Source organism: Cupressus sempervirens, chromosome 7, assembly GCF_028749045.1.
Source record: "Cupressus sempervirens isolate cs-2001-9-10 chromosome 7, ASM2874904v1, whole genome shotgun sequence".
Lineage (NCBI taxonomy): Eukaryota > Viridiplantae > Streptophyta > Pinopsida > Cupressales > Cupressaceae > Cupressus > Cupressus sempervirens.
The window spans coordinates 659,028,777-659,056,652 of record NC_143124.1 but is presented as its reverse complement, the minus strand read 5'-3'; the positions used below and the strand labels follow the sequence as shown (position 1 = coordinate 659,056,652).

Genomic DNA, 27,876 nt, shown 5'->3' with positions numbered 1-27,876 from the left:
AGATTTTGCAGAGACAACAAATGTTCTTCTATTTATTTTTTCTATTGCCACAAGCATCATGAACTCTATTTCTCCTATTATCTCTTCATATATGACTATTAGATTCAGTCCTTGTATTTATTCAAATCTTATTGATGCCTTCGTAACTATTAATTCACAATAACTGTGTACCTTGGTCTCTAGAGTCTATTGGGATCCTTTTTGGGGTTGATGTTAAGCTTCGTCTATTTCAAATTAATTGAAGGTTCTTTCTCGCGTGCCACCAGTGATCTTGATGTAATTGAAAAGCCATACCAAGAGAATCGCACACCATGTTGGATTTAGAGACGGAGAAGTTTGATAGAAATTGTTGACAAACATGTAATTCCAATCTATAAACCAACTCTATGATGATGGCATGGGACGTAGCATTGTCTACAAGTTGTTGCTACTAGTATGACATCATGATGGCTGCATGGTGATGAATGTCGGTTTCTTACCTTACTGGCAAGTTTCGTGGCTTCTTTATGTTCGTAAGTTATGGCCAAGTTCTTGCTTTGTCCATTGCATCTCTTCATTTATGAAGAGTTGTATCACTTTGGTAATGACAATCTCTTCTTATTCTTCCCACCTTTTCTAATAACCTTAGATTGTATATTTTGTTCATCCCGTTTTTGGCAGTGTTTTTGCTTATCCCAAGTAATGGTTGTTGGAGACATTGACTATGTCAATCAGCAAAGAACCATCCTGTCCATCATCAACGACCACAATGTCATTTCTCAAGCTCTATATGGTGCATGAATTTCTCTTTTGCGAGTAATTTTGAAGCAGACACAATGAGGTAGTCTTTGGTTCAAGCCTTGTACCTATGTAACCATTATTTGTGGTGGAGAATATGTACCAGCAATCAAGCCAACAAATGTCACTAAAATCGAGAGAGGAGGTATCTTCCCCGAAGCATTACCGAAATTTTCCATTGAGAAGGTAAGTGCTAAGTAATCAAGGTATCGATCATATTGGAGTTTGTAATGGCAAGGCGTATCTTTGTGCCTTGTTTGTCGACAAATGATATGCACAACTTATCAGGCTCCATCTCAACTAGAAACTCTAACTATGAAATTTGAGGTTCTCATTCTAGGGTATTCCTACAACAACTAGTGATAGGGAGATGGGGATGAACTAATCACTAGTTCGTACTTCTAGTCTACCTCTGAGACCTAAGGCGTCTTGCAAGATCACCAAATGGACCTATAGGATCCCTATTATGTAGAGATCCCCCAATCCTAAGCCCCACTCTCCTATCTTGAACAAGCTTCACTTCTTGCCATCTGTTAGGTTCCCATACTAGGTGGAGAACACTCAAGGTTTTAAAGTTATTCTAGGTCTTTCTTGACTAATCCTCACACTCAACTTGCAGGGTCATGGAGGTGATGTAAGACCTTGCAATACACTTCTTTTTCTGTCCAAGGTAACTCAACGTAATTACCCTTCTTATCGATTTCACACTTTCCCTTTAAAATAGGGCTACAAGAAAGAGCCCCAATTAGCCCTCTTGTTCCTAGTGATGGAACCTTCATTTTTATGGTCTCCATTCATGCACTATTCTTACTGCCCTTATCTTTTCTCTACTGTTTCTGTTCTATTTTCCATACTCTAGTGATATCCACATTAGCCTCCACCATATGCCTACAAAATATTATTCTACCCAACACAATTCACATGAATTGTTGCAAAGATTCTATCTGCAAATTACTTCCAGACTATCAATAAAATTCCTCATTCTTTAATAAAATTTCATCTATACTCAATACTGAGATGATTAATTGGGTTTTGTAAAGAAACCAATTTCATGTTTGTAGACCTGCAACAAAGATCTTGAAGAATACATAACTTTTATAGCACCAAAAGAGTAACATGGCACCCCTGCTCTGGCAATCAGATGGATGTCCAGAATACCATACAGAGGTTTGATTGCTTGAGTATGGATTCAGCTTTTCTTTCTTAGGAGACTGATTCTGATAATCTACCACATGAAGACATAAGTGGAGAGATTACATCCAATCTAATTAAAGATTTAAGATATGCTGATTACCAGGTTCATCCAGAATTGATAAATTCGGTAAACAGAACTTTTTGAAGCAGCAAACAAACATATCCAGCCTGATGGAACTGTAGAATTATTCGAGGCATTGAAAACCAGTTGGTTTAATTCAAATAAGAATTTGGTGATGATCACTCCAGCTACCATAGAGAATGTTACATCCACAATGGGTCCTCCAGTTTCAGAAAAGTAACAACGATATCTTTCATTTCAGCATTTGAAATACTGTCACAAATAACCAAGATACTCTTGTGCAGATCATATACAATCAGGCATGTTACTGAGTTTATTGTTTAAGACTCGTGGATATAATAATTGTATACTACAGCCCAGAAATTACTAGGAGAACATTCAGGTCCAGTATCATCAGAGTTGGAAGTCAATAGAGTAAGATCATGAATAACATCACCGGAACTATTCATCCAATACCCGATGAAAGACACAACTCACACAGAATGGATAACTAGGGTTGAAATGATGCCATAGACGTTCTTGGGGCCATTCGGATTGAAGGCAATATTCATGGGAGTCTGTAACTGCTTCACAGCGTGACAACAGAACTACAAATGCATCATACAAATGCGATACCAAAAGGGATCCTGTGCGCAAGCAAATACTTTGCCGGCATGAGGGACGGGAATAAATTAAAATTAGGAGGCTGATGAACTTCAAATAAAGTTAATAATACTATAGCCCGATAATGTAAAATTAGTTGGTACGATTAAGAAGTATAAAGTATTGGGCCATAGTTTAGAAGACATGTAATTTATTTATGGAGGGACGTGACTCTTGAATATTCAAAGTATAAATATGGGGCAGTGAGTGAACAAAAATAATATTCAATATCGGAACTATTACATTTACATTCTCTTAGGAGAAAAGTATTTTTATTTTATTATTGTATGGAGGAATAAGAGGCCTATTATGATTTTGTAATAAAAATTCCATTATTTTATTTTCATAATAAAATAAAATGTGATTTGTTTATTTTTAAAAGGCTTGGAGATTTAAGCTGCAGGCGAATCGTCCTTTGTAAATATTTTTGGAATTCTGTATACAATTTTGATATCAGATAAGTGGACATGGTCAATTAGCATTTTTGAATTTGATCATCATAGGTGTTGTGAAATATTAAATTGTTTCCGTACCTCTATCCAATTTGTCTCCTTCTCAGCGGAGTTAAAATTCAATCTGGACTAATTTAAGATTGCATTATAATTGGTTTGTTGCATCTGGATCATTAAAATTGTTGGCAGTATAAGTGCATTGAACATTATGAAGTTGTACGTGAAAGTTCACCAAAGTTGACTCTATCACCCAGATTAACAAAGCACTGATCTTTTTATTTAAGTCAGAAAATCTATATATTCCTTCTGCAAGCATCAAATTTATTATTAACAAAATTTAATTACAAAACATTCAATTAATAAGTATTCAGCATCCAGTTTCATTCTGATCGAGTTCAAGGACCTTGCCAACCAAGGAACTCGCAAAGTTTAAATTCGGTATAGAAAACCCTTGAATTGAGTAGTCAACGTTCAAGGTGAAGGTCTACCCGCCTGGGTGTTGCGGAGCCCAAAGTGCAAGGGAATCTAAGCGATTTCTGTTCGTTGGCCAAAATTTAATTGAGAGATCCTACCGGAGAAGTGGCAAGCTCTTGGATTTCCAATCTGCAATTTTGGGAACCAACACCTAGATATCAGGGATTTTTTCAAATTTCATCCACTAGGCAATACAAAATTTATTCATAGATCACCATTCAATTTATCAACACTAACTGATTTTCAAGGTTTTGTACCTCCAAAGTGTCGTACAGTACCTCTGCAAAATCTAAGGGTTTTGAGGGTTTTTAGGCCTTTACAAGGCTAGTCTGCTGTTTGGATTGGCTAGGTGCCTTAATGGATTGCTATCACCCTTTCCTCCTGCCCAAGGGACCTTCACTTACTCCCCTTCAATCTCCATACTCACTTTGTTGAATATCTTCACAACTCTACAAGTTATAAGCTCTGCAAATTCAATGTTGCCTAGTCGGACATGCTCTGGTTCTCCTATGGCAAGAGTTTAAAAATGCCTCCATGACTTTTGAGGGCCCTTCCTTCTGCCAAGAGGAAGTACATAGAGTACACTCACTATCCCCAAAAAGTCGTATTGTTTCTATGGTGGGATAGTGAGTTACATCTCTTTTAAAGCCAACTGCTTGGTACAGGACATTAGACTGGCTGGAGCAAAACAATTTACAAAACATTAAAAGGAAACACAAACAAACCTAACCTGCTGAAGCAAAAATGTCCAAAAGAAGTCTATCTACAATGCCAAAGTGATACAGCAATCAAACTAACACTCAAAAGATTTCATTACTCTCAAATTTGCCTTTTTACATTCAAAGATCAACACTCCAGTATGTAGTCCGTACACTGACACACCCCCCTTGGCAACTTTAGGGGTTTTAGAAGTTTATATATGGCCTCTTAGATCTTTTCCCCTCACATTTAGGGCTTCCATCGGCCTCCACCATGCTTAGAAGTGTTTTTGCAAGTCAATCAGCAATTTTTGCAAAAATTGCAACTTTCTTCTCTTAGCAACTTTCGTGCAACTTTCTTGTTTGCATCTATTAACATCTACTTCTTGCCAAATTGGCTATCCCTTAGCTTTTTAATACTAGAGACCCTTCCCTAGGCTAGAGACCTATGCTAGGACTTCAATAACAAGGACTGCCTTAAACTCTAAGGTCACTTATGACTTCAGGACAAGGAATACTTGATTCCAAAACCATTTAATGACTTCTTATACCCTAGCTAATGTTGCCAAAACACACATCTAGGTCCTCAGACCTTTATTCTAAGTACAAAAGCTCTCTTAGAGCATATCACAACAAAATTGAAAATGGTGAGGGCCCTATGTTTCAAGGTGCCCCTACACCATACTCTCCACCAAAGAAGCTAAGTCCCCTCTAGAGACAAAAGGTGGAGATCTATACCCTGAAGCTTGAACTGATTCTCAGGGATCCATGTAGCCTCTGAGTCTGGTTTACCTTGCCACTTGACAAGGTGTTCTTTGTATGTGCCATGTTTGGTCTTGGTATGAACCCGAGAGTCCAATATCTTCTCTGCTTGCAGCTTGGGCTTAGGGGGCAGAGTTGCTATCTGAACATCCTTTTTAGATTCCTCCATATGCTGATCTACCTCAGTAAGAGGTCCTTTATATCTGACTAAGTCTGCTACATTAAAGAGGGGGGAAATGGCTAGATCATCTAGCAGCCCAACCTTGTAAGCATTCTGCCCATACTTGGCCAGTATAGGACATGGTCCAGGTCTTCTCATCGCAGCTTTGTTGAGGTTCCCTTTTCCATTCTTGTTTTGTTTAAATGGACCATGACCCAGTCCCCTACACCAAACTGTACTTCTCTCTTCTTGAGATCAGCTTTGTCCTTGATCTTCTTGGCGTTGTCAATGAGGGACTGTTTTACTTGATCATGCACTTCCTTCATAGATTGACTGAAATCTTCAGCAAAACCACTATTAGGTACTTGACCATCTAGGTTTCTCAATTCACATACACCTCTAGGATGTATCCCATATACAATCTCAAAGGGACTCTTGATTGTAGTTCTATTAATGCTATCATTATAAGCAAACTCTACTTGATGAAGGACTAAATCCCGTGTCAAACCATATTCTTTGGTTAAGCATCTTAACAAATTTCCAAGTGTCCTCTTGACTACTTCAGTCTGACCATTAGTTTGAGGAAGGTAGGCTGAACTAAATGCTAGATTAGTACCTAGTCTTTGCCATAAGGACCTCCAAAAGTGTTCCATAAATTTTCTATCCCTATCAGAGACGATGCTACTTGGCAAACCATGAATCCTCACAACTTCCTTGAAAAACAAATAAGCAATATGACTTGCATCATGGGTGATCTTACATGGAATAAAATGACACATTTTGCTAAATCTATCCACTACCACATAGATGTTATCAAAACCACTCTTTGTTCTAGGTAAACCAACCACAAAATCCATACTTACACATTTCCATGGTCTGTTTGGTATTGGGAGAGGCTGATACACTCTATTATTCAGTCCGTACACTGACACACCCCCTGGCAACTTTAGGGTTTTAGAAGTTTATATATGGCCTCTTAGATCTTTTCCCCTCACATTTAGGGCTTCCATCAGCCTGCACCATGCTTGGAAGTGTTTTTGCAAGTCAATCAGCAATTTTTGCAAAAAATGCAACTTTTTTTTTCTTAGCAACTTTCGTGCAACTTTCTTGTTTGCATCTTTTAACATCTTTTTGCCAAATTGACTATCCCTTAGCTTTTTAATGCTAGAGACCCTTCCCTAGGCTAGAGACCTATGCTAGGACTTCACTGACAAGGACTACCTTAAACTTTAAGGTTACTTATGACTTCAAGACAAGGAATACTTGATTCCAAGACCATTTAGTGACTTTCTATACCCTAGCTAATGTTGCCAAAACACACACCTAGGTCCTCAGACCTTTATTCTAAGTACAAAAGCTCTCTTAGAGCATATCACAACAAAATTGAAAGTGGTGAGGGCCCTATGTTTCAAGGTGCCCTTGCACCAACTAGAGATCTTAATTTTGGTAATCGTATCCATTGTATGTGACTTGGATGCGAAACTGGGCTCTTCTTTTTATCATAACGCTCAAAGAGTATGACCAGAAAATTCTATCTGTAGGTTAGCCTGTGATTGCAGCTAACAAAAAAATTTCAGGAAGTTTGATCTGGAGTTTTCAAAGTGGAAGATTAGGCTCCAGGATCATCCACATAGTCTATATATGTTTTGATCTGCATAGTCTATATATAGGTGTATAGTGGCACCTGTGGTTCATTTATTTGTTTTCAGATTTCATGCCGAGCTCTTGGACTTATTGTTGATCAAAGGACCTATTACAGAGCTGATTTGAGAACATTAGTGAATCTACATGTGCAAAAGATATAAGTATTTTCTTTTGAGTATTTGATCATGAATTTGTGATGATTAATGTTATGAGCTTTTAATATCTCTCTTTGTTACAGGATGAAGCAATGAGATGAGGTTGCTTTGCATTCGGAGGGAGATGTTCAGCTTCAAAGGGAGTTGTTTTTGGTTGAAAAGGGGCCCTTGTTGTATACCTTCCCTTCTTATACATGTTTTTAATGCTTGTGGTATTTGAGACTATTGTGATTTTCTATGCTGACTATGAGTTTATATTCATGTGAAATTAATGATAGTTATAAGGTCAACCTAATAACTCTTTCACTTATGCGAGATTCATAGTGAGCACCATGTAGAGAAAGTTCATCATGTCATCATGTTGAGAGATTTCGTGATAGGAGTTGGAAGTCATGTTGAGAGAGTCCATAACTATATCACATTGAGAGAGTCTGTGATAAACTGTTGGTTGTAAACCTTACTAACTTATCATGTTCAATGATAGCATCACATTGAGTGAGTTTGTGATGAAAGGTGATTGTGATTTTTGTAGGTCTATCATGTTGATTGATTCCATGATTATGAGTAATTGTTACAGATCTTTCATGTTGAGTGATTCTGTGATTATTAACAATCAATAAATTGTTCTCTTAGTGTCATGTTGAGAGATTCCATGATCTCATCATATTGAGAAAATCTATGATGAAAATTGTTTGTGTTTCTTTAGAGTTTTCATGTCAAGTGATTCCATGAATTTTACAGGATCCACATGATTAGATTGACATTTTGGTTGCAGCCTTGCGTGACTGTTTAGCTAAAGATCTCTCTCTGGCTAAGAGGGAATGTTGGAAATTGTAGCTGCAATAGAGATCTTTATCTCTAGACGTTAATACCGTTATAGTCACCTTCAGCTCAAAAGGACATTTATGATAAATTGTAATATTAAATACTACGACATGTGTCATTCAACATGCGTTAAGGCATTGGTATTTGAAGGGTTATATATTGCAAATACGAAGAGTCATGCTTTGGGAAATTAAAGAGACTGTATGTTGTAATGTGAAGAGTTTCTAATTCTTATACATATCGCTTCAAACGAAAGGTATTGTACACTTGAATTTCATTATCAATAAAATGATATTTTGTTGTCTGGTTGGGTTTTTCCCTTCATTCTCAAAGGGTTTTCCCTGGATATTTTTGTGTCTCTTGTATCTTTTTTGTTATTCGTTATTGTTGTTAATCTGATTTCTGGGTTAAAATCCAACAGGGAGTACTATATATTCTCAAAGGCAACAATGAAAAGTGGAAAACACAATTCTTATGAGAGGTGGCGATCCTTCCACCAATCAGGTGTAAAGGAGAATTCACTCAAGCATTGAAGGGGAGATTATAAATAAACGCAGTTCAAAGTCAATCTGAGAGAAGAATAGAACAGTAGGTATGAATTACAATCTTTTCCTTAAGAATAGAAAAGCAATTCAATTAGCATTGGTGCTCATAAAGACCAGATCAGTTTACCAGATATCAGGAATCGGACATATAGATCAGATCAGAATAACTATTAATTGCAGGCAATAGCATTCTTGTTCATTTGTGGGTAAATTTTAGGGTAAATCCATAAAGAGACATTACAATTGGTATTGGAGCTTTGATCCTGCCAGCCTACAGGGTAAAGATAAGATAACGGATAACAAGATTTAGAGGACAGTTAGTCATGAGTGTTGTAAGTGCTCTACGAACCTAAGTTAACAGTGGATGATTGAAGCAAATTCTAAAGACATGTAAAGACATTGGACAATATATAGATAAAGGTTTACGAAAGTGAATGCAAACTAGAACAGTTAGGAAGACAAAAGACCATAGTAGGTGTAGAAAAGCATTGCAAAGTCAAGTGTAGAATAAACAGAGATTAAGAAGAGGATAATGAGATAGAAGGACCTGACATACTCATTTGGGGTCATGTTCTTTGATCTGTACGATACTGATGACTGGGAAAGATAGCAGCCTTTATGAGTATATCATGTCCTCATTCATGAAAAATAAGCTCATGTTATGTATGGAAGAGATGAATGTTTTGGAGTGAAGGTATGAAGAATTGTTGATGCATTTGCATCTTTAGGGTATCAAGATATTCAAGGCAGATATAAATTAGTTATCATTGTGTACCATGGTGGGTCTTGCTTCTGTTATAGTTGTAGTAATGAAGTTGGTGCAAGCTGACATAACATTGCTTGAAGTAAATGGATCCTTTTATGCATGCTGAAGTTACAATTGTAAGAAAAGCACACAAATCCAAAAGTTAACAAGCAGATGTTAGAGAGGGTTATAAGGAAATCAAATGGGACTTCAAAGAAAACCCTCAAAGCCTATTAGAGCAGATCTAGCGCACTTCTAGAGTAGATAAATATGGGATTATGCCCACTTTCTGGCTCAAAATGGATTATGAGCTGCAAGATTGGAATTAGGGCCACTTTCTGGCACAATAGAGTTGTGAGTAGCAGGATTGGGGTTAGTTAAACTTTGTGGCTTGAAATGGATTATGAGCAGCAAGGTTGGAGTTAGCATCATTTTCTGACATGAATGAGGTTAGGCACACTCCCGACTCGAAATAGATATTGAGCAGCAAGATTGGGGTTAGGCCCACTTTCTTACTCAAAAAATGGAAGGGATCTAAAATTTATATTGCTGCTAGATATAACTGCATTTGAGGTCACAGTTGTTTGTTATGCTTCTAATCCTAATATGAATATATGTTAAGATCAGCCTTGCTTTAACACAGATAACTGCAAGTGGGTGAAGGAAAGATTTGGAAGAAAACTTCAGAAACAGTATTATAAAAAACCTTTCTTGATTGTGGAAAGTAGCTCCGTTCAATATAATGCTCCAGTCACATACGTACCTTACACTTATTGTAACTTACAATGTATGGCAGCACATAAAAGACTGTAATGATGCAAAAAATGAGTGTTGCAGGGTGTAGATAAAGGACTGACAGAATAACTTGCATGAGTTGCTACTTTCTGGGGGAGAAAGGGTGGAGGAGATTACAGATGTTATAAAACTGTATGGGGGAATACAACTCAATAGCTATTGATAAGGCAGGATTCACACTTTTCAAATAACAGTACAAAAATCAATTTCCGTTTGTTCAAATCACAAAAGAGAATTCCTAGAAGGTTCCCTTGCATCATAATGAGCTAGTCTAAGCCCCTATCAGTATCTGTTACAAGCTTTTGCCATGAAAATTTATCTTGTAAAGCATAGTCCATTCATTCATTGTGTGCTAAGTTACCGATTCAGATGCGGATGCAGGAAGCGGATATGGGATGCTGGATTTTTTTGGGGGGGGGGGATGCGGATGCGTATGGATGCATATATATATATATGGACACACATACTGTGTATATGCAAAGAAATGAGATAAGTAATTTCAGTCTTATATTCTTAACTTCAAGATCAAAAGATGATCTACATTGTTTCTTTCAAGTATTTGTTTAGATGCAAAACCCCTAGAAAGTTATTTGTACAAGATACATAATCTGCAATCTGTTTACTTGTTTCAGATTTTAAGAATAGATTAATTTTGAAAAAATCCTGCCCTATAATTTGAAGAGAGAATTTCATCTCAGTATCTGTCACAAAAATGGCAACTTAAAATTCTCTCAAAGTTGAAAAAATTTGCAAAATGCATATAAGCTCAACTAGACAGCAGGCCAAAAGAAACCCTTGCAAAGAAACCTATTGCAATTCAAAAGGAGTTGTGGAATCAGTTTTGTAAGCCATTTTTAACCACTCAGCATATAGTCTTATTTGGTTGAAGTTCTCACCCAGAAAGAGTTTCTCTGAGGCATCAATGTCTCATTGTTGTTCAAATCTATTGTATCGCTCTTATCTTTCATTACATCTGTCTTATAATTTCACTCATTTTACTCATGATTTAAGCAAAATAAAACTACGCCACTTGTTAAAAAAATATTTTAAAATGTCTGTCTTTCTTTTCTGGGCAAGGAAGCCAGTGGATTCTCCCGGGTGCCCTGTGGGTGCCACCCAGATGCCACTCACAGGCACCCGGATGCAGACAGATGCCTGAAAATGGGTGTCTGTGAGTGGCATCCGGGTGGCACCCACAGTGCACCCACCCGCCTCCAGCACCCATCCATATCTGCTTCCACATCCAGCCTCTAGGAGGCCGAATTGGTAACTTATATTGTGTGTCTATTACTTAAATGGTTCTCTCTTGGCAATCTATAGTATCCATTTGTTTATCCCTCAGGCTAAGCAACACTTACTGTTGCTTGTCTCTTACTATAATTTTCCTTTTCTAAAAGATAAAGCTGTAACACACTATCTAATCTTTCCCGAATGGTTCTCTGTAGAATAAGATCCAAAGATAGTATTCTTGTGATTTTTGCCACAACTTGATGTCGTATTGTGATTCATTTCTTTCTAGAAAAAGCCATAACCAAGTGTGTCAACTCAAAAAAAAAAAAAAAATCAACACTTTTAAAGATACAAGAATGTATATGTCTCTGTGTGTGTTTTGTGTGGCAAAACTAGGTGATTTATCAAAACTACACTGTTCTAAAATGTGAAGATCATCAGAAAATTGATACAAAATAATATCAGTTTCTTGGTTTTCAAAGTAATTATTTCATATATAAATGCACCTTTTTCTTTGCTGCCTGGAATAAAGTACGTACACGGCGAGCTCCTACTCCAACAAACCTAAAAACATAAGCAATAGTGTGTTTTCAGCATTTCCAACACTCAAAGGACAGACAAAGTGTCTTTGCCATTTAACAGTGTAAAGAAATCATAGTATTCAATTATTAAGTGAAAACTTCCATAAACATTTGAAATAACAGAGAGCAGCAATAAAAAGCTATTAAAAGCCTGTAACAAACAATATAATCATTCTCCAGGTAACTCCGAGGAAACTGCCCAAGAACAGATAGTATATGATAAATAACCAAGGTGTTGTCAACGAGAAAACTGAGAAGCCAATCTTCTAGCCAGAAATTTGACCAAACGTGTATAACTGTTCACTACCAAAAATATTTAAGATAAGATAGGTTGGCTCAAACAATTAGAAAATTATTGCAGAAACACATTCACTGAAAAAGATATGCATATGAACTTCAATCCAGAGGAACAAGAACCCACAAGGTTTCTAAAGGAAAATGGCTATAAAATTTGAGAAACAAATTTGATACCAATACCCCACACACAACATCAAGCTATTATTTTTCCTAAACAGTGAAGAAAACAACCTACAGCCCAATGGTACCAAAGTCACCCAGAATTATTGCATCACAGGGCAGACAACCTTAATAGGTTTAGGAGACCTGGCAGCGAGGTTCTCACTAGACTTGCTGAGTCTAGGCAAGTCCTGATGGGGAAAATCAACCACAACTAGGTAAGTGAATGAAAACACAATTCACACAAAAGCATGTTTTATGTTTGTCTCATACACCCTAAAAGCAACTTCATTTTATTTTCGTGCCAAAGAAGGAGAAATGAGTGTTTTGAGGCAATTTTGATTGTATTTAAGGGAAAATTGGCAGTTTAAACAAAAAGCAATGGTTGAGAAACATTTAGACAGGTTTATAGCTACTTTTGATGCATCTTAAGGAGTCTACAAAGGACTGTGGAGAACTCACCATAGATCTGAAGCAAGATTTAAGAGGTAAGTTTTCATTTTGAAGGTTCTTGTCTTTATTAAAGAAAAAAAAAAAAAAATCTTTTTTCTTTTTTCTGTTTTGTCTTAGTGGACCAAAGAACAAACCCTAGATGTTTCTGTTTTTTAGCTGAACAAACCTTAGGTATGTTTAATTGTTTCTTGAAGAAAACCTAGGTGTTTTTACGTAAAAAACATAGTTTGATACTTGTAAACCCTAATTTTTATATCAATTTCATTATAAACCATAAATGTTAATTTTTCTTCTATTTATATGTTATTGCGGCAGTTTTTAGATTTATGAATCATCTCTCTAAAAACGTTTGTAGCCTTAATTAGAAAGCACCCTTGTTAGAAACACGGTATCATTGGGGAAAGAGAAAGGAGAGAAACTTCTTTTAATGCGAACAACTTTGCAATCCATCTTGCATGTACACCGTGCTGATATGCCAACCATGCCCAATAGAGCCTACCGATGTTATGTGTGAAGTGCAGATTCGATTAGAAATCTTTGAGCAATAAAGATAACTTGAGACGGCAGCCATTGGTAGAAGTGAGGAATCTTCTTTCATTTTTCCATTTTGTCTATCTTCAATTTCGGGAATGGCAGTGGTAGTAATAACATTGGGCCGACAGTTTTTGCATAGGTTAGATTTGTATATTTTGCAATGCTGATGGGAACACAACCCAAGAACAGAATGGACACAACAGAAAAGGGAAATTGTATTAACTGAAAAATAAGCTAGTACATTCAGTACAGAGAAAATAAACTTCAAAACATGCCCTAAGGGCTTACAATAGCATAAATGTGGAGATAATTTCAGTACCTCCTCTCAAACTCCACTCCGAATTTTTCTTTTACAATGCCAGAAATCTCCTTAAATAGACCCTGGAGGGTTAAGGACTAGGAGTACATTCTAGAAAGTGCTAGTAGGCATCCACCGACCAAATAGAAGGTTTCAGAAGCTGCGTTAGAAGTCGACGCAAATCTATAAGAATCCAGAAACGGTAACCGAACTTTCGGGAGACATAACTTTTGAACCGTAGCTCCGATTGACGAACCGTTTACATTTTCAGAAAGCTCTCAAAGCGCTCTATAGCCCTATGGACAAGCTTCGCTCGTCCCCCATTTTTCAGCCATTTTCGAGGTCATTTAATGCCCCTAACCTGACTTTGAAGCATTCTTAGGAGGTCTCCACAACCCGAAAAATTGCAATAACTCTCAAACCGTGGGGCCTTTTGACATGATTCTTTTTCCGGAATGCTCTAAATTACAATTACATTCATCTAGCCAATTTACACCTCCTAGTTCACCAAAATGATGGCTCAATTACATACTCCTATTTTTTTCGGGATTTACACGAACACTGATAGTGGAACTGTGAGAGTTGGAACCTTTATTTGGCCCAAATGGGTATCCAAAAATGAAAACACATGTAACAGAAATTAAGTCTAAGTATATTTTTTTGGGTGACACAGGATTGCCCTTATACCTCTAGATGCTCCTGCATTAGACACCCAGGGTAGATTGAAAAGTGACCCTGTCACTTTATGAATGGTAGAGGAAATCTCAAATGGGAAACCTCGGCTGCTGAAATCCAAGTTGAGTCCTCGATCGGTCGTCCTTTCCATTTGACCAAATACTCTTAATATTGCCTGTTTCTGGTACTCCTACCCACACGATGATCTAGAATGTCTTCTATCTCCTCCTTCTTAGAAGCAGGAATTGGACATGACTCTAACATTGGCTCGTCATCTACACCATCATCATGATACTTTGTTAAGTCTGCAATGTTGAAAATAGGAGAAATGTGAATACCATCTGGCAGCTCCACCTCATATGCATTTCCTGAGTCATGTTTCTTCAAAATTTTGCAGGGGCCAAATTTCTTCATTTTCAGCTTGTTGTAAGTACCGGCTGGAAATCTTTCTTTTCGTAAGTGCGCCATGACTAGATCCCCTACTTGGAATTCTTTATGTCTTCTCCTTTGATCAGCCCTAGCTTTATACTCTTGATTCATCATGGTAATGTGTGCTTGAACCTCCTCATGTAGACGCTTGATATGTTCAGCAAATTCCTCAGCTTCAGCACTTGTCCTCTCCCCTTGTTCTATCTTCCTCAATTCTGGTGCAGTCCTTGGGCTATTCCCATATACAATTTGGAATGGTGATTTTTCAGTACTCCTATTTATAGAGTTATTGTAGGCAAACTCTGCTTGTGGTAGAATCAAATCTCATCCTTTGGGCTTATCCCCAACTAAACATCTCAGCAAATTGCCCAGACTTCTATTTACCACTTCTGTTTGGCCGTCAATCTGCGGGTGATGCGTGGAACTGATTTGAAGTCTGTTCTCAACTTCTTCCACAATGTCCTCCAGAAATACCCCACAAATTTAGTATCTCTGTCAGAAACTATACTCCTTGGAAGACCATGTAGTCTTACCACCTCTTTGAAAAACAAGTCTGCAATATGGACAGCATCATGAGTTTTGTGGCATGAAATGAAATGTGCCATTTTGGAGAACCTATCAACCACCACGAATACTGAGTCATTACCCCTTTGTGTCCTTGGCAATCCAAGAACAAAATCCATACTAATGTCCTCCCATGGCCTTGATGGAACAGGCAATGGCTGATATAGGCCAATATTGTGACTAAACGCCTTGGCAACTTGACAAACCTGGCAACTCTGTACAAACTTCTTCACATCCTGTGAAATTTGAGGCCAAAAATAATGTTCTCTAAGAATAGCAATGGTCTTATCTCGACCAAAATGTCCTGCCATCCCTCCACTGTGTTTCTCCTTGATCAGATTTTCCCTCATGGAACTCCTTGGAATGCACAATTAACTACCTTTGAACAACATGCCATCCTGAATCAAATAGTCTAACCACTTGGTTCTATCTACAGCAACAGGTTCTTTACAAGCTTTCCATGCATCAGCAAAATTAGGATCCTCGAGGTACAAATTCTTGAGTTCATCAAACCCAACTACTTCAACCTGCATTACTGTAAGCAACAATTGTCTCCTGCTTAGTGCATCTACAATCCTGTTAGATTTTCCACTGCTATGCTTCAATACAAATGTATAACTCTGCAAGAACTCTACCCACTTCATATGCCTCTGATTCAATTTACCTTGGCTATTTAGGTACTGTAATGCCTGATGATCAGTATACAAAACAAATTCCTTTGGCAATAAATAATGAGTCCATTTCTTTAAGGCCTGAACTATTGCATAGAACTCTTGATCATAAACAGAATACTTCTTCTTTGCATCATTCAATTTTTCACTAAAATATGCAATAGGCTTACCTTCTTGGCTTAATACAACCCCAATAGCGCTGCCACTGGCATCACAATCCATCTGAAAAACCTTTCTAAAATCTGGAAGTGCCAACACAAGCTGTTCTGTCACCTTCTTCTTCAGCAATTCAAAACTTCTCATAGCTGCTGCAATCCATTTGAACTCTTTTCTATCCCCTCTTATTGTATCAGTTAGGGGTGCACATATGCCACTGAAATTCTTAATAAACTTCCTGTAAAAACTAACCAGACCATGAAATGATCTTATCTCAGTAGCAGACCTTGGAGTAGGCCATTCCAAGATGGCTTTTACCTTCTCTGGATCCATTTTGAGACCTTCAGGTGATATAACAAACCCCAAATAGACTAACTCCCTTTTTGCAAAGATACACTTCTTCAGATTAATTAACAGTTTCTCTTCCCTTAGCCTTTCAAGGACACTACGGATATGCAATAAATGTTCTTCCAAAGTCTTGCTGAAAATTAAAATATCATCCAAATAAACAATAACAAATTTTTCCAAGAACTTCTTAAGTACCTCATTCATGAGCCGCATGAAGGTGCTTGGGGCGTTCGTCAATCCAAAGGGCATGACTAACCACTCATAAAGATCCTCCTTGGTCTTGAAGGCTGTTTTCCACTCATCTCCTTCTCGAATCCGTATCTGGTGATAACCACTCTTCAATTCTATCTTTGTGAAGTACTGAGCTCCATTCAAGCAATCCATAAGATCATCCATCCTTGGCAAAGGAAACCGGTACTTGATGGTTATCCTATTTATAGCTTGAGAATCTGTACACATCCTCCACTCTCCATCCTTCTTTGGTGCGAGTACTGCAGGTACTGCACATGGACTCAGGCTCTCTCAAATCAAGCCCTTCCTCAACAACTCCTGAACCTGTCTATTTAGCTCCTCTGTTTCAGTAGGAGTCATCCTGTGAGCAGCCTTGTTAGGCAAACTAGCTCCTGGAATCAGATCTATCTGATGACTGATTTGCCTTATTGGTGGCAATCCATCTGGAACATTATCAGAGATAATATCTCCAAACTCCCCTAGTAAATCTAAAACTTCAAGTGGTATTTCACTACTACCTTCTTTATCTTTCCTAGGAATCAAAGCATAGCAAATATGCTGATGTTTCATGCCATCTAAAAACTTCCTTTCATCAACAAGACAAATCCTAGCACTGCTACATACCTTTTCACCTTCCTTTTTCATGGGCTTCAATTTGTGGCGAACTCCATCCTTTGTTAGAGAGTATGTGTTTGCATGCCCATCATGTACTGCATGTCTATCAAACTGCCATGGTCTACCAAACAATAGATGGCAAACATCCATCGAAATAACATCACAAAGAACTTCATCATGGTAACTCCCAATTTTGAATTTCACTAAACATTGTTCACTTACCAGGACCTTATGATCATCTTTTACCCAAGCAATCCGATAGGGCTGGGGATGTTTCTCCCTCTTGAGCTTCAGCTTAGAGACCATCTCTTCTGATACCAAGTTATCAGTGCTACCACCATCAATGATCACGTCACAACATTTATCCTCACACTTGCATCTGGTACGGAACAAACTCCTCCATGTCTTGGTTCAATCTCACCACTTAGTAGGACTCTTTCATTTACCAAGGTCTCTCCTCTTTCTACATCCTCTGAATGTGATGATTGTGCATCCTCATCCACATGAGCAACCCTAGCTTGGCCCTCAGCTCTCCTATCTGTCCTTCCTTTTCGTTGAGGGCATTCAAAGGCACGATGACCTTCTTCATTGCAATGGAAACAGGTACCACGGAAGCCTCCTCTTCCTTTTCCACGTCCTCTACCTCTTCCTCTCTGATTTCCAAAGTCTTGATCATGGGAGCGGTTGAAACCCTCATTCCTCTGGTTCCTGCTAGTACCCACATCTTCATTTTTCTTTTGGGTTTCATTGCGGCCTCCAGATGATCTACCGCTTCCCCTTCCTCCTTGACCGCACCCTCTTTGTCTTCCTTCAAACTTTTTATTCAGCTTCTCTTCAACTCGTAGGGCAAACTGGTATGCCTCTTCAACGCTGGTCATTCTTACCAGACTTAATTCCTCCTGGATGCTAGGTCGCAACCCACTGATATAACGAGCAACCTTCTCCTTATTTGCTTCTGCATGCCCCGCTCTAATCGAGAGTCGGTAAAATTCCTCTGTATATTCTTGGACTGATCTTCCTGCTTGCTTTAACCCATGCATCTTCTTAAACAAATCAAGCTCGTAGTCCACAGGAATGAACTGCTTCTTCAATTTGTCCACCATGCGATCCCATCTTGCAATCTTCTCCTTTCCTTTTCTGTTTCTTCCCAATTGAACCTCTTGCCACCAGATTTTGGCATGGCCTTTCAGTTTGGCCTTTGCAAACTTAACCCTATCTGGGTCCCTGATATCCTCATACTCAAAGTATTCTTCCAGTTCATTGATCCAATCGATCAACTCATCTGATTTCAGATTTCCTGAAAATACACCCACTTCAATCGTAGGTCTTTTCCCAAACTTAGTAATGGCCCTAAAAAGCCTTTCCTCTGCATGATTTAGAACTTCCCCGTCAAATTCCCCTTTTGGTCCAACTTCATCTTCTTCGTTGTCATCTTCACTTTCATCACCTACGGCCACAGTTGCTCCTCTACGGAACTCCTCCTGCAATGCTTGTACCTGCCTTTGGAGGGCTCTAACCTCCTCAGGATTAATAGCTCTGGCCCTTCCGCCATGCTCTCTTCATGGAGGCATCTTCTTAACTCAAACCCACAACCACACAATCCTGGTGCAAACTGCCTCACAGTTGGCGCTCTGTCTACACACTCAGGAAAACCAGCTCTGATACCACTTGATGGGGACACAACCCAAGAACAAAATGGACACAACAGAAAAGGGAAATTGTATTAACTGAAAAATAAGCTAGTACATTCAGTACAGAGAAAATAAACTTCAAAACATGCCCTAAGGGCTTACAATAACATAAATGTGGAGATAATTTCTCCTTTCAGTACCTCCTCTCAAACTCCACTCCGAATTTTTCTTTTACAATGCTAGAAATCTCCTTAAATAGACCCTGGAGGGTTAAGGACTAGGAGTACATTCTAGAAAGTGCTAGTAGGCATCCACCGACCAAATAGAAGGTTTCAGAAGCTGCGTTAGAAGTCGGCGCAAATCTAGAAGAATCTAGAAACGGTAACCGAACTTTCGGGAGGCATAACTTTTGAACCGTAGCTCCAATTGACGAACCGTTTACATTTTCGGAAAGCTCTCAAAGCGCTCTATAGCCCTATGGACAAGCTTCGCTCGTCCCCCATTTTTCAGCCATTTTCGAGGTCATTTAATGCCCCTAACCTGACTTTGAAGCATTCTTAGGAGGTCTCCACAACCCGAAATATTGCAATAACTCTCAAACCGTGGGGCCTTTTGACCTGATTCTTTTTTTGGAATGCTCTAAATTACAATTACATTCATCTAGCCAATTTACACCTCCTAGTTCACCAAAATGATGGCTCAATTACATACTCCTATTTTTTTCGGGATTTACACGAACACTGATAGTGGAACTGTGAGAGTTGGAACCTTTATTTGGCCCAAATGGGTATCCAAAAATGAAAACACATGAAACAGAAATTAAGTCTAAGTATATTTTTTTGAGTGACACAGGATTGCCCTTATACCTCTGGATGCTCCTGCATCAAATGCACTACTCCAAGTTCCCAACCATCACTTGAGAGCATGGATAGGAACAAAGTTAAACATGATGCAACTAAAAGTGTAATTGGAAACATTAGGTTCTATTCACCATTCCATTCCATGCAACCAAGTAATTTTATTTTTGTTTATTATATTTTACTGTCCCCATTCTTGAGCCAATCCCACAAAGCAGTAAGATACATTTGTGGAAAAAAATGTGGCAATCCATGAACACCAATACCAGTTAGGAGTTAGTAAAATTAATTAGAAGTAACTATATCAAGATATTAGTAAAAGAAATAGGAAATGAGAAAAATGTGAAGTTTTATAACTAAGACAGTTTCCTGAGATAAACAAGGGTTTGATCACAAGAAACTTCTTCTATACCAACAAGAACTAATCAGAAGATAAACGTAGTCACCCAAATATAAGTTATATCATTGCAGATGATGATCAAGCAGGGCAATCACAAGATATAATGACAAAAAATCTTCAAGCATATTCACTGGTTCTGATCAGTCAATAAGAGCATCAAAGGAGAGCAATACAACTGTTATCTATCACAATCAGAAATGGGCCAAGAGATGAACAAGAAGTAAACATAAGTATCGTCAATCATCACACAACATGAGAGGAAGAGATCAATTGATGAACTGCCAATTCCTATGAAGACCAAGCTCAAAGCTATTAGTAATCACACCTATATGTTGGTCAAAAATTAATAGGTCGGCATACGAATCAAGAAGATGTATCAATAAAGATGATAATTCCCATATTCCCTACAAAAGATTAGACAATCACATACCAGACAAATCAATATCAAAAATGTAGATGGAGTCAGACAGAACTGGTGACTAGGTCCGGTTCAACTTTATCTATGAGAATATTGACTCTAGGACTGAAAGATTATCAACATCTTGCATCAGCAATAGACTGTCAATACAAAGCTTGAATGCTCTGGTTTATTGTGTCCTTACTATGTAATTAAATACTCTTCTTTCTCACATTGTAAATCACAAAAGGCACGAACATATATAGATCTCAACACAAAAGTTAGGTTCCCATGGTTTCCAAAACCATATTGAAAAAGAGGTAAGTTGTGTCATGATACAAGAAACTTTCTAATTCCATGACATGTTGATCATAGTAACTTCCAAGGCAACAACACCTATCTCATCTATAATGGTCATCTTTCCAAATGCAATGCAAGTAAAACATAGAAATTACCATGACCACGATTAGGCACCTTTCTTAAAGTTTGTTTCTTAAAGTTTGTTCCTTAAAGTTAGGTTCCCATGGTTTCCAAAACCATATTGAAAAAGAGGTAAGTTGTGTCATGATACAAGAAACTTTCTAAGTTCATGACATGTTGATCATAGTAACTTCCAAGGCAACAACACCTATCTCATCTATAATGGTCATCTTTCCAAATGCAATGCAAGTAAAACATAGAAATTACCATGACCACGATTCGGCACCTTCCTTAAAGTTTGTTTCTTAAAGGCTGAGTATAGCATGTTTCTAATCTTTAAAAAAATGAATTTTATGGGTTTTTAATTTGCGAAAAATTTGGGCATAGGATCGAAGTACAGATCAAAAGCAACTTCCTGAGTCTTGGGCAAGTTTAAGTCTTTTAACACTGCTATAAACCCTAGAAGTCCCTCACTAATTAAAAGGAGCCATTTGTATATTCATACAACTAGAAGACCCCAATAGATAATTCAACAAATAATTGGTTTAGGAAAGGAAATTGCATCACCAAATATCATTTATAGTTTGCTTAGAATCAGTTTAATTTCTATGAACTGAAGAAAAATATTACTATAAAAGGTTACATTCTCTCACATAGCAGACCTTGGATTCAACACTAAAATTGATTGTTTAAAAGCCAGTGAGGCCAAAAGTGGGACATTGGCATGATAGTTTACTAATTAATATGTATGAATAAGGTTAAATGTCACTTACAAATGCCCAATTCATCTAGTTTCTCTAATGTTTTACGTGCATTCCGACTAGCAATATTTCTTTTAATCTCACAATCTAGTTCCTAAGATCGTTGTCAAGCAGCGAGAAGATTGTTTCTTTAATCTCTCCATCTTATTCCCAAATTAGTTAAGCAGTGAAAATATTGAAAAGAACTAATCTAGAAAAGCAGTGAGCAAAAATCGAGAGAACGTACATAGAACGCTAAATAAGGAATCTTGATAATGACTGTATAAAGGTAGGAAGCATATAGTTGGGGGTCAAAATATGGAGAAGAGCAAGATAAGTGACCATATTTTGGTTTCTTATATTTAATACCATGAGCATCATGCTCAAAATCAACCGGCCAAAGGAGTATGATGCTAGATCATCTCTAGCACGATAAAGTCATCTTGCAATTTGAAGACCATTTTGTCATCCCACAATCGTGATACCATGTTGAGGATCCAATTTGTTGAAGTTTTTGAATGGACCTAGGACAATGTTGAGTAGAAATTTTGGGTACTTTATTACTATATGTCCAAATGATCATATTGAAGTAAGGTCTCCATTCTTTGCGACCAAATGCATGATTGATTACATTGATTTGAAATTATTGTTAGACTAATAAAGTATTTTCTTATTAATTAAATCATATTGATTTAATTATGAAGTTACTTATTATCTCTAGTTTACTTAAGCTAAACTTTGGACATATAATAATTAATTCTTTTATCAATTATTATCATGCAACCTAAGTTAGTTACTTGTTAGGGTTTTGATCTCCTTTTATAAGGATTGATCTCTTTGCAATTTTTTTGATTCAGTTTTGATAATAGCCATCTCTTTTTTTTCTCATCAAGGATGTCTGCTCTGTGGATCTAGGAATTCAAGCCTCCATAGCTTTTGCTTCTCTCTTTCTATAATAGGTGTTTGCATGTACGTGATTCTTGGGAGCTGTGGGGTTGATCTTTCGTCAAATTCAACATGGTATCAGAGCTCCAAATCGTCATGCCCTTGTTGTGTTCTTGAGAGATTTGGCATCAATTTTGAAATCTGTGGCTTTCAAAGGATTTTTGTATTGAATCTGGGAGTCACTGATTTTCGGTACACAACGAGCCCAAACAGACATCATTGTTGAGCTCAAAGCGCCCAAAAACTCCTATTTTTATATAAAATTTGTTGAATTTGGACACGGTTAGAATCTGAGGCAAAATAGTATTGCTTCTAGATTGGGCACGTTTCTCGAGGTGACAATTTTCTAATTTTTGGCTCAAATGAGATTTTTGACAAGTGTATCAAGATTTTTCGACTCGAAAATCAAGTTTTTTTGGCACACAAATTGAGATTTTTTGGTTCGGAAATTGTGATTTTTTGGTGCACAAACTAAGCTTTTTTAGTGCGCAAATTGGGATTTTTTGCATTCGAACTAAGAATTTTTTGACATGTAAATCAAGTTGGTTTTGGTACAATCTGCCACTCCCGAGGTAAATTTGGTGTTGTTGGACACACTTTCCTAAGCATTTGGCAGTGATATTTTTGCTTTTTCGACACTTTTTTGACTTACTATGTGATTTTTTGGCCATAACTTGCTCATCCGGACTCCATTTTTCCCAAACAAGATATTGTCAGAAAGCTAGTTCTGAGCCCGTTCTAGTGGTACAAGTTATTTCAACTTTGGTGCTTTTTTTATTATTGTTTTGGCTGTCAAAGTTAGGAGTTTTATTTTGCGCTTCGGAAGACATATTTTGAGACATTCTATTTTCCAGATTCTTCTCCAGGCACATCATCCCATTCAGTTTTTTGTTTTTTTGCATTCTAATCGATATCTTTGTTATTTTAGGTTCGGAGATCAATTTTGTTGTTTTAGATATTTTTCATGGGTTGTACTATCTATTCTATCAGCCTTATGTCTCTTTTGATCTTTGTTGACATCCTTTTGTAATATTTTGCAACACACTGAGATGAAGTGTCACTCTATTGCATTCCAGGATCTTGCACATCTTTGTGTTTTGTTGTACTTGCACTACATTATAAATTGCCTTAGGGGGTTTTATGTTGGCCTCCTTTGTCAAGTGAGTGTTCCTTCCACGACATTAGCCTCATGATGTTTTGATGACACATGCCATTATAGGTGTTTGTAATTCTTTTGCACTCTCAATGTTCCTAGTTCTTTCTACAGGAGATATTGCATTCAGTTTCAATGTTCATGTCTTACCTCTCAGCATTATAGGGCGGTTATGTTGGTTCTATTGCTTTCTTGGTTCGATGGAGTGAGCTATGTATTCAGTATTTGATCCTATATACTAGGTGATTGCAGTGGTTGGATACCTATACATTTCGGTGAGATGGATCATTTCCCATATAGACAGTTTTTCATTCCTGTGTTTAGAGGCCATGAAGATACCTTCCATCTCTGATTGATCATCTCTTCAGACTTAGTCTTCCCTACCTGGTCATGTTCTATATAGAGGATGTTTTTCATATCAGCAATTTGGCAGTGTTTGTAGCTTCATGCTTCAAGGGTGTTCTTCATGATCATCTTTTGTTCCTATCTTCCGAGACATTCCCTAGTTTGGAGGCTTCTTCAGTCCTTCACTAGTTCTTTTAGCATTCTTTCTATCTTTGTTTGGAGTAGGGTTTTTCCCATGTGGTTTTCTCTATTTCTCCTCTTCTCAAAGATGTAGTTGTGATTGGGTACCTCATTAGGCCTTGTTGTCAGGACCCAAATTTATTTTCAGTAGTAGTTTTTAGGTTTTTAGCTACTCCCTAAGTTTATCTTAAGGGGGGGTGTTAGAGTAATAACGTATTTTCTTATTGATTAAATCATATTGACTTAATTATTAAGTTACTTATTATCTCTAGTTTACTTAAGCTAAACTTTGGGCATATAATAATTAATTCTTTTATTAATTACTATCATGCAACCTATGTTAGTTACCTGTTAGGGTTTTGATCTCCTTTTATAAGGATTGATCTCTTTGTAATTTTTTTGATTCAGTTTTGATAATAGTAATCTCTTTTTTTTCTCATCAAGAATGTCTCATCTGTGGATCTGGGAGTTCCAGCGCCCATAGCTATTACTTCTCTTTCTATGACACGTGTTTGCATGCAAGTGATTCTTGGGAGCTGTGGGGTTGATCTTTCATCAACTTCAACAATTATGACATGTGATACCATTAGTAAACATGTTTCAACAAAGTTTATAGTCCTCACGATCAATCAAGCAAATGAACATGTTAATTTGAAATTTAGGGTTCTTCTGATAATGCAGGCAAGTGATCATGTTTAAGCAAATTTTTTGGTCTTTGTAATCAATTGTCCAAAGGAATCATTTATTCTCAATTTTTAAAAGTACTTATGTTTGCACAATTATGTTTGCAATCAGATTTTCCCATCTGGGTATATATTCAGTTTCATTTCTGTATTGTACTTTCAAAATATAGCTGATTATAAGCATTTAAATTTTCAAGTTATGTCATGCCCTCTACTGATAAGGAATATTAATCTTGCATCAAACGACAGAAAATGGTCTTATTTATAAAGTATCACAATTTTCAGATCTCATTAAGGAGTCATCCACCCATTAACCTATCCTACAGCGATCTATTAAGACCAGCAACCTCTGTTGGTAGTAAAACTTTTAGAACAATGAACTGCCCAAAGCAATCTGCATAGAAGATAATGATCAACTTAACAGAAATCAATTATTGCTAAAGTTGCGGTAAACCACCTGTAAGCATCAGCGAAAAATCCTAAAGGGTAAATGCCATATCAAAAGAATCAGTTAGTTAGGAAAGGCAATGATTAAGATAAGAAAGGACACTTCTCATCCCAAAGGGCCAGAACCTTGAGAAAAGGCATAACCCTCCTGCCCAATGGAAAAGTACAAGGGACAGCACCAATCATTCAAAGAGATACATCAAAAAAATAATAACTGTCTTACAGTGATCTCATTCAAACATAGTAAATCTGAAAATTATCTGCAAATTGGTATGAAGTATCAGTTCTTATAATAAGCAGCAAAGTGTGTCTTATTTATGATTTCTTTCTTTTGAATAATGGTCCCATGTATGATTTCTGATTATGAATAATGTACCTGAATATGATATTATTATGTGATTTTTTATTTGAAGAATATATGCAATAACGTGTAACTCTTTATGTGTTTGCTGTAAACAATCATGGTAGGGATAATAGGGGAATACAAGGAGGAAGAAACTGTTATGAGGTCCTCTTCTTAGCACGCAACCTCATTTTGATGACAGATTGTCTCATGAGGCCAAGGGGGTGCAACGAGTGCCCACCCTTCCTTCGGCTTAGAAGGGAAGGACACTCCTAACACCCTATTGTAGTTTCATCAACCATATACCTTGATTGACCATTATGTTAAGGAACTATAATCAGTGGAAGGAGGATAAGGGTGGTAATGGAAGAGAGAAACGGCTATGAGGACCAAGAGGGACGGCATCCGCTCTTGGACCTAGGGTAGAGGATTGTTTAAGGCACCCTAATATGCCCCTTATATTAGCTCTCCTATAGTTGAATTCCATCAATAAATTAAATATACCTTATGATTAAAGTAATTTCCCTAACCCAAGTAGGAAAGGTCTACGCTTCTAATGTCTAAGGAAGATATATGTTGTGAAATATATTTCAATGATTTCCTAACATGCCGCAGGTACATGTAACTCTACTCCATTTCTTCTTGTATTTTGAATTTGTGATTTAGTACAAAAACTAGGGTATTCGCAAGAGGGACCACTACAAGTCACGCCTTTTTCATATGCTGTGTTAAATCTGTATATCTTGCATATATCTGTGCACTTTCTGTCTTATCTATCTTATTCTGAAAAAAATAAAACAAAAAACGAGAAAATATAAGGCAAAACAGGTCTGCATATTACATGAGCATAGGCTTAAATATCACTTCAAACAGACTCCAAAAATGATGTCATAACAAACTGAATACACCAAAATCTAAAAACTACTGCTCGGTGAAATTTGATTATCTGAAAACTAAAAAGATGCTCCAGAACTAGAAATTAATCATTACTCCTAGAGATCTGAAACTCATCTCAAACATCCTGATACCTAACACTATACATGAAATATAACTTAAATTAGTATTGAATTGACAAGGATCATGTTCGTCAATACCGATCACAATGGAGTAATTAGATATGCTATGTCTGTATATTTCTTCTTGGAGACTGAACTTGTCAATTATATCTTCATACGGCTTTGATGAGACAGATCTTTTCCAAGAGACAATTGCCTGCTGCTTCTGTCCCTTGTCTTCGAACCTCATGGAACTAATCTGTGCCTTAACTTATCCCCCTCAAACTGCCAATTTCTACCCCTTTGAACCCTGTGATGATCCCTTATTGGATATGTGTATCCTACTCTCAAATCTGCTATATTCAGGGGTCTGTTGTATGTATTTTTATGTCTGCTGCAAATGTGTTAATGTGTCTATCATACTAATACTACTAGTCCTGATTTATACATTATAATTGCATGCTTCTATCTCTCTTCTTCTATCTGAAGTTTCATGGAGATCCTTCAAGTGAGTTCAAATCCCTACAACTGTCTTGTCAGATGGCACTTGAGGCAGCTGATCATAAGTGACCAATAATTTGATGGGCATTGCCACTTCACGATTGCATAGTACCCGCTCTTTTCCCGCCACCATGGGTCGAGGCATAGTACCCAGGACAACCCGATCAAGACACCGATACTAAAATATCCTAAGCATCCTCTATTTCTAAGTGTTGTAATTGCGGCCATTGAACTTCTTGTTACTCTCTAGAGTGATAGTCATCAAAGACACCATCCCTCCAGCTTTTCATGAACAAAAAATAAGGTGATTCAAAAGCAAGTGTTGACTGCAAAAAATCTATTTTTTCTAAGAAAATTAAAATGTTGCTGGCACAAATCCCAATGTCAAATTCTGGCACACATCCGGAGGTGAGAGTTTGCAGAAAAACACCTTTTCTTTTTCTGAAAAAATCTGCATAAAAGAACGTCAGAAAAGAAAACTAGGGCCAATATACCATACAATTTTTGTAAAGAACTCCAAAAAAATTGCAGACTAAAAACCCTAGAAGGTTTTGACATAGAAAGCAAATGACCAGAGTCAATTTTCTTCTGATTTGCATAAAACCCTAGCTACAGGTGGAAGGTCACAATATCTTTAGTAAAATCCTT

General features: G+C 37.3%; 1 protein-coding gene across 2 annotated transcripts in view; it reads right to left on the bottom strand.

Moving 5' to 3' along the window:
- FTSH11 (FTSH protease 11) overlaps positions 1–27,876 on the bottom strand; it is a 201,345-nt gene that overhangs the window by 69,383 nt on the left and 104,086 nt on the right. For both annotated transcript variants that reach the window (XM_089792463.1, XM_089792462.1), the window contains one exon: positions 11,687–11,744. In XM_089792463.1, coding sequence (XP_089648589.1) covers positions 11,687–11,744 — 58 coding nt within the window. The remainder of the gene's footprint in view (positions 1–11,686; positions 11,745–27,876) is intronic.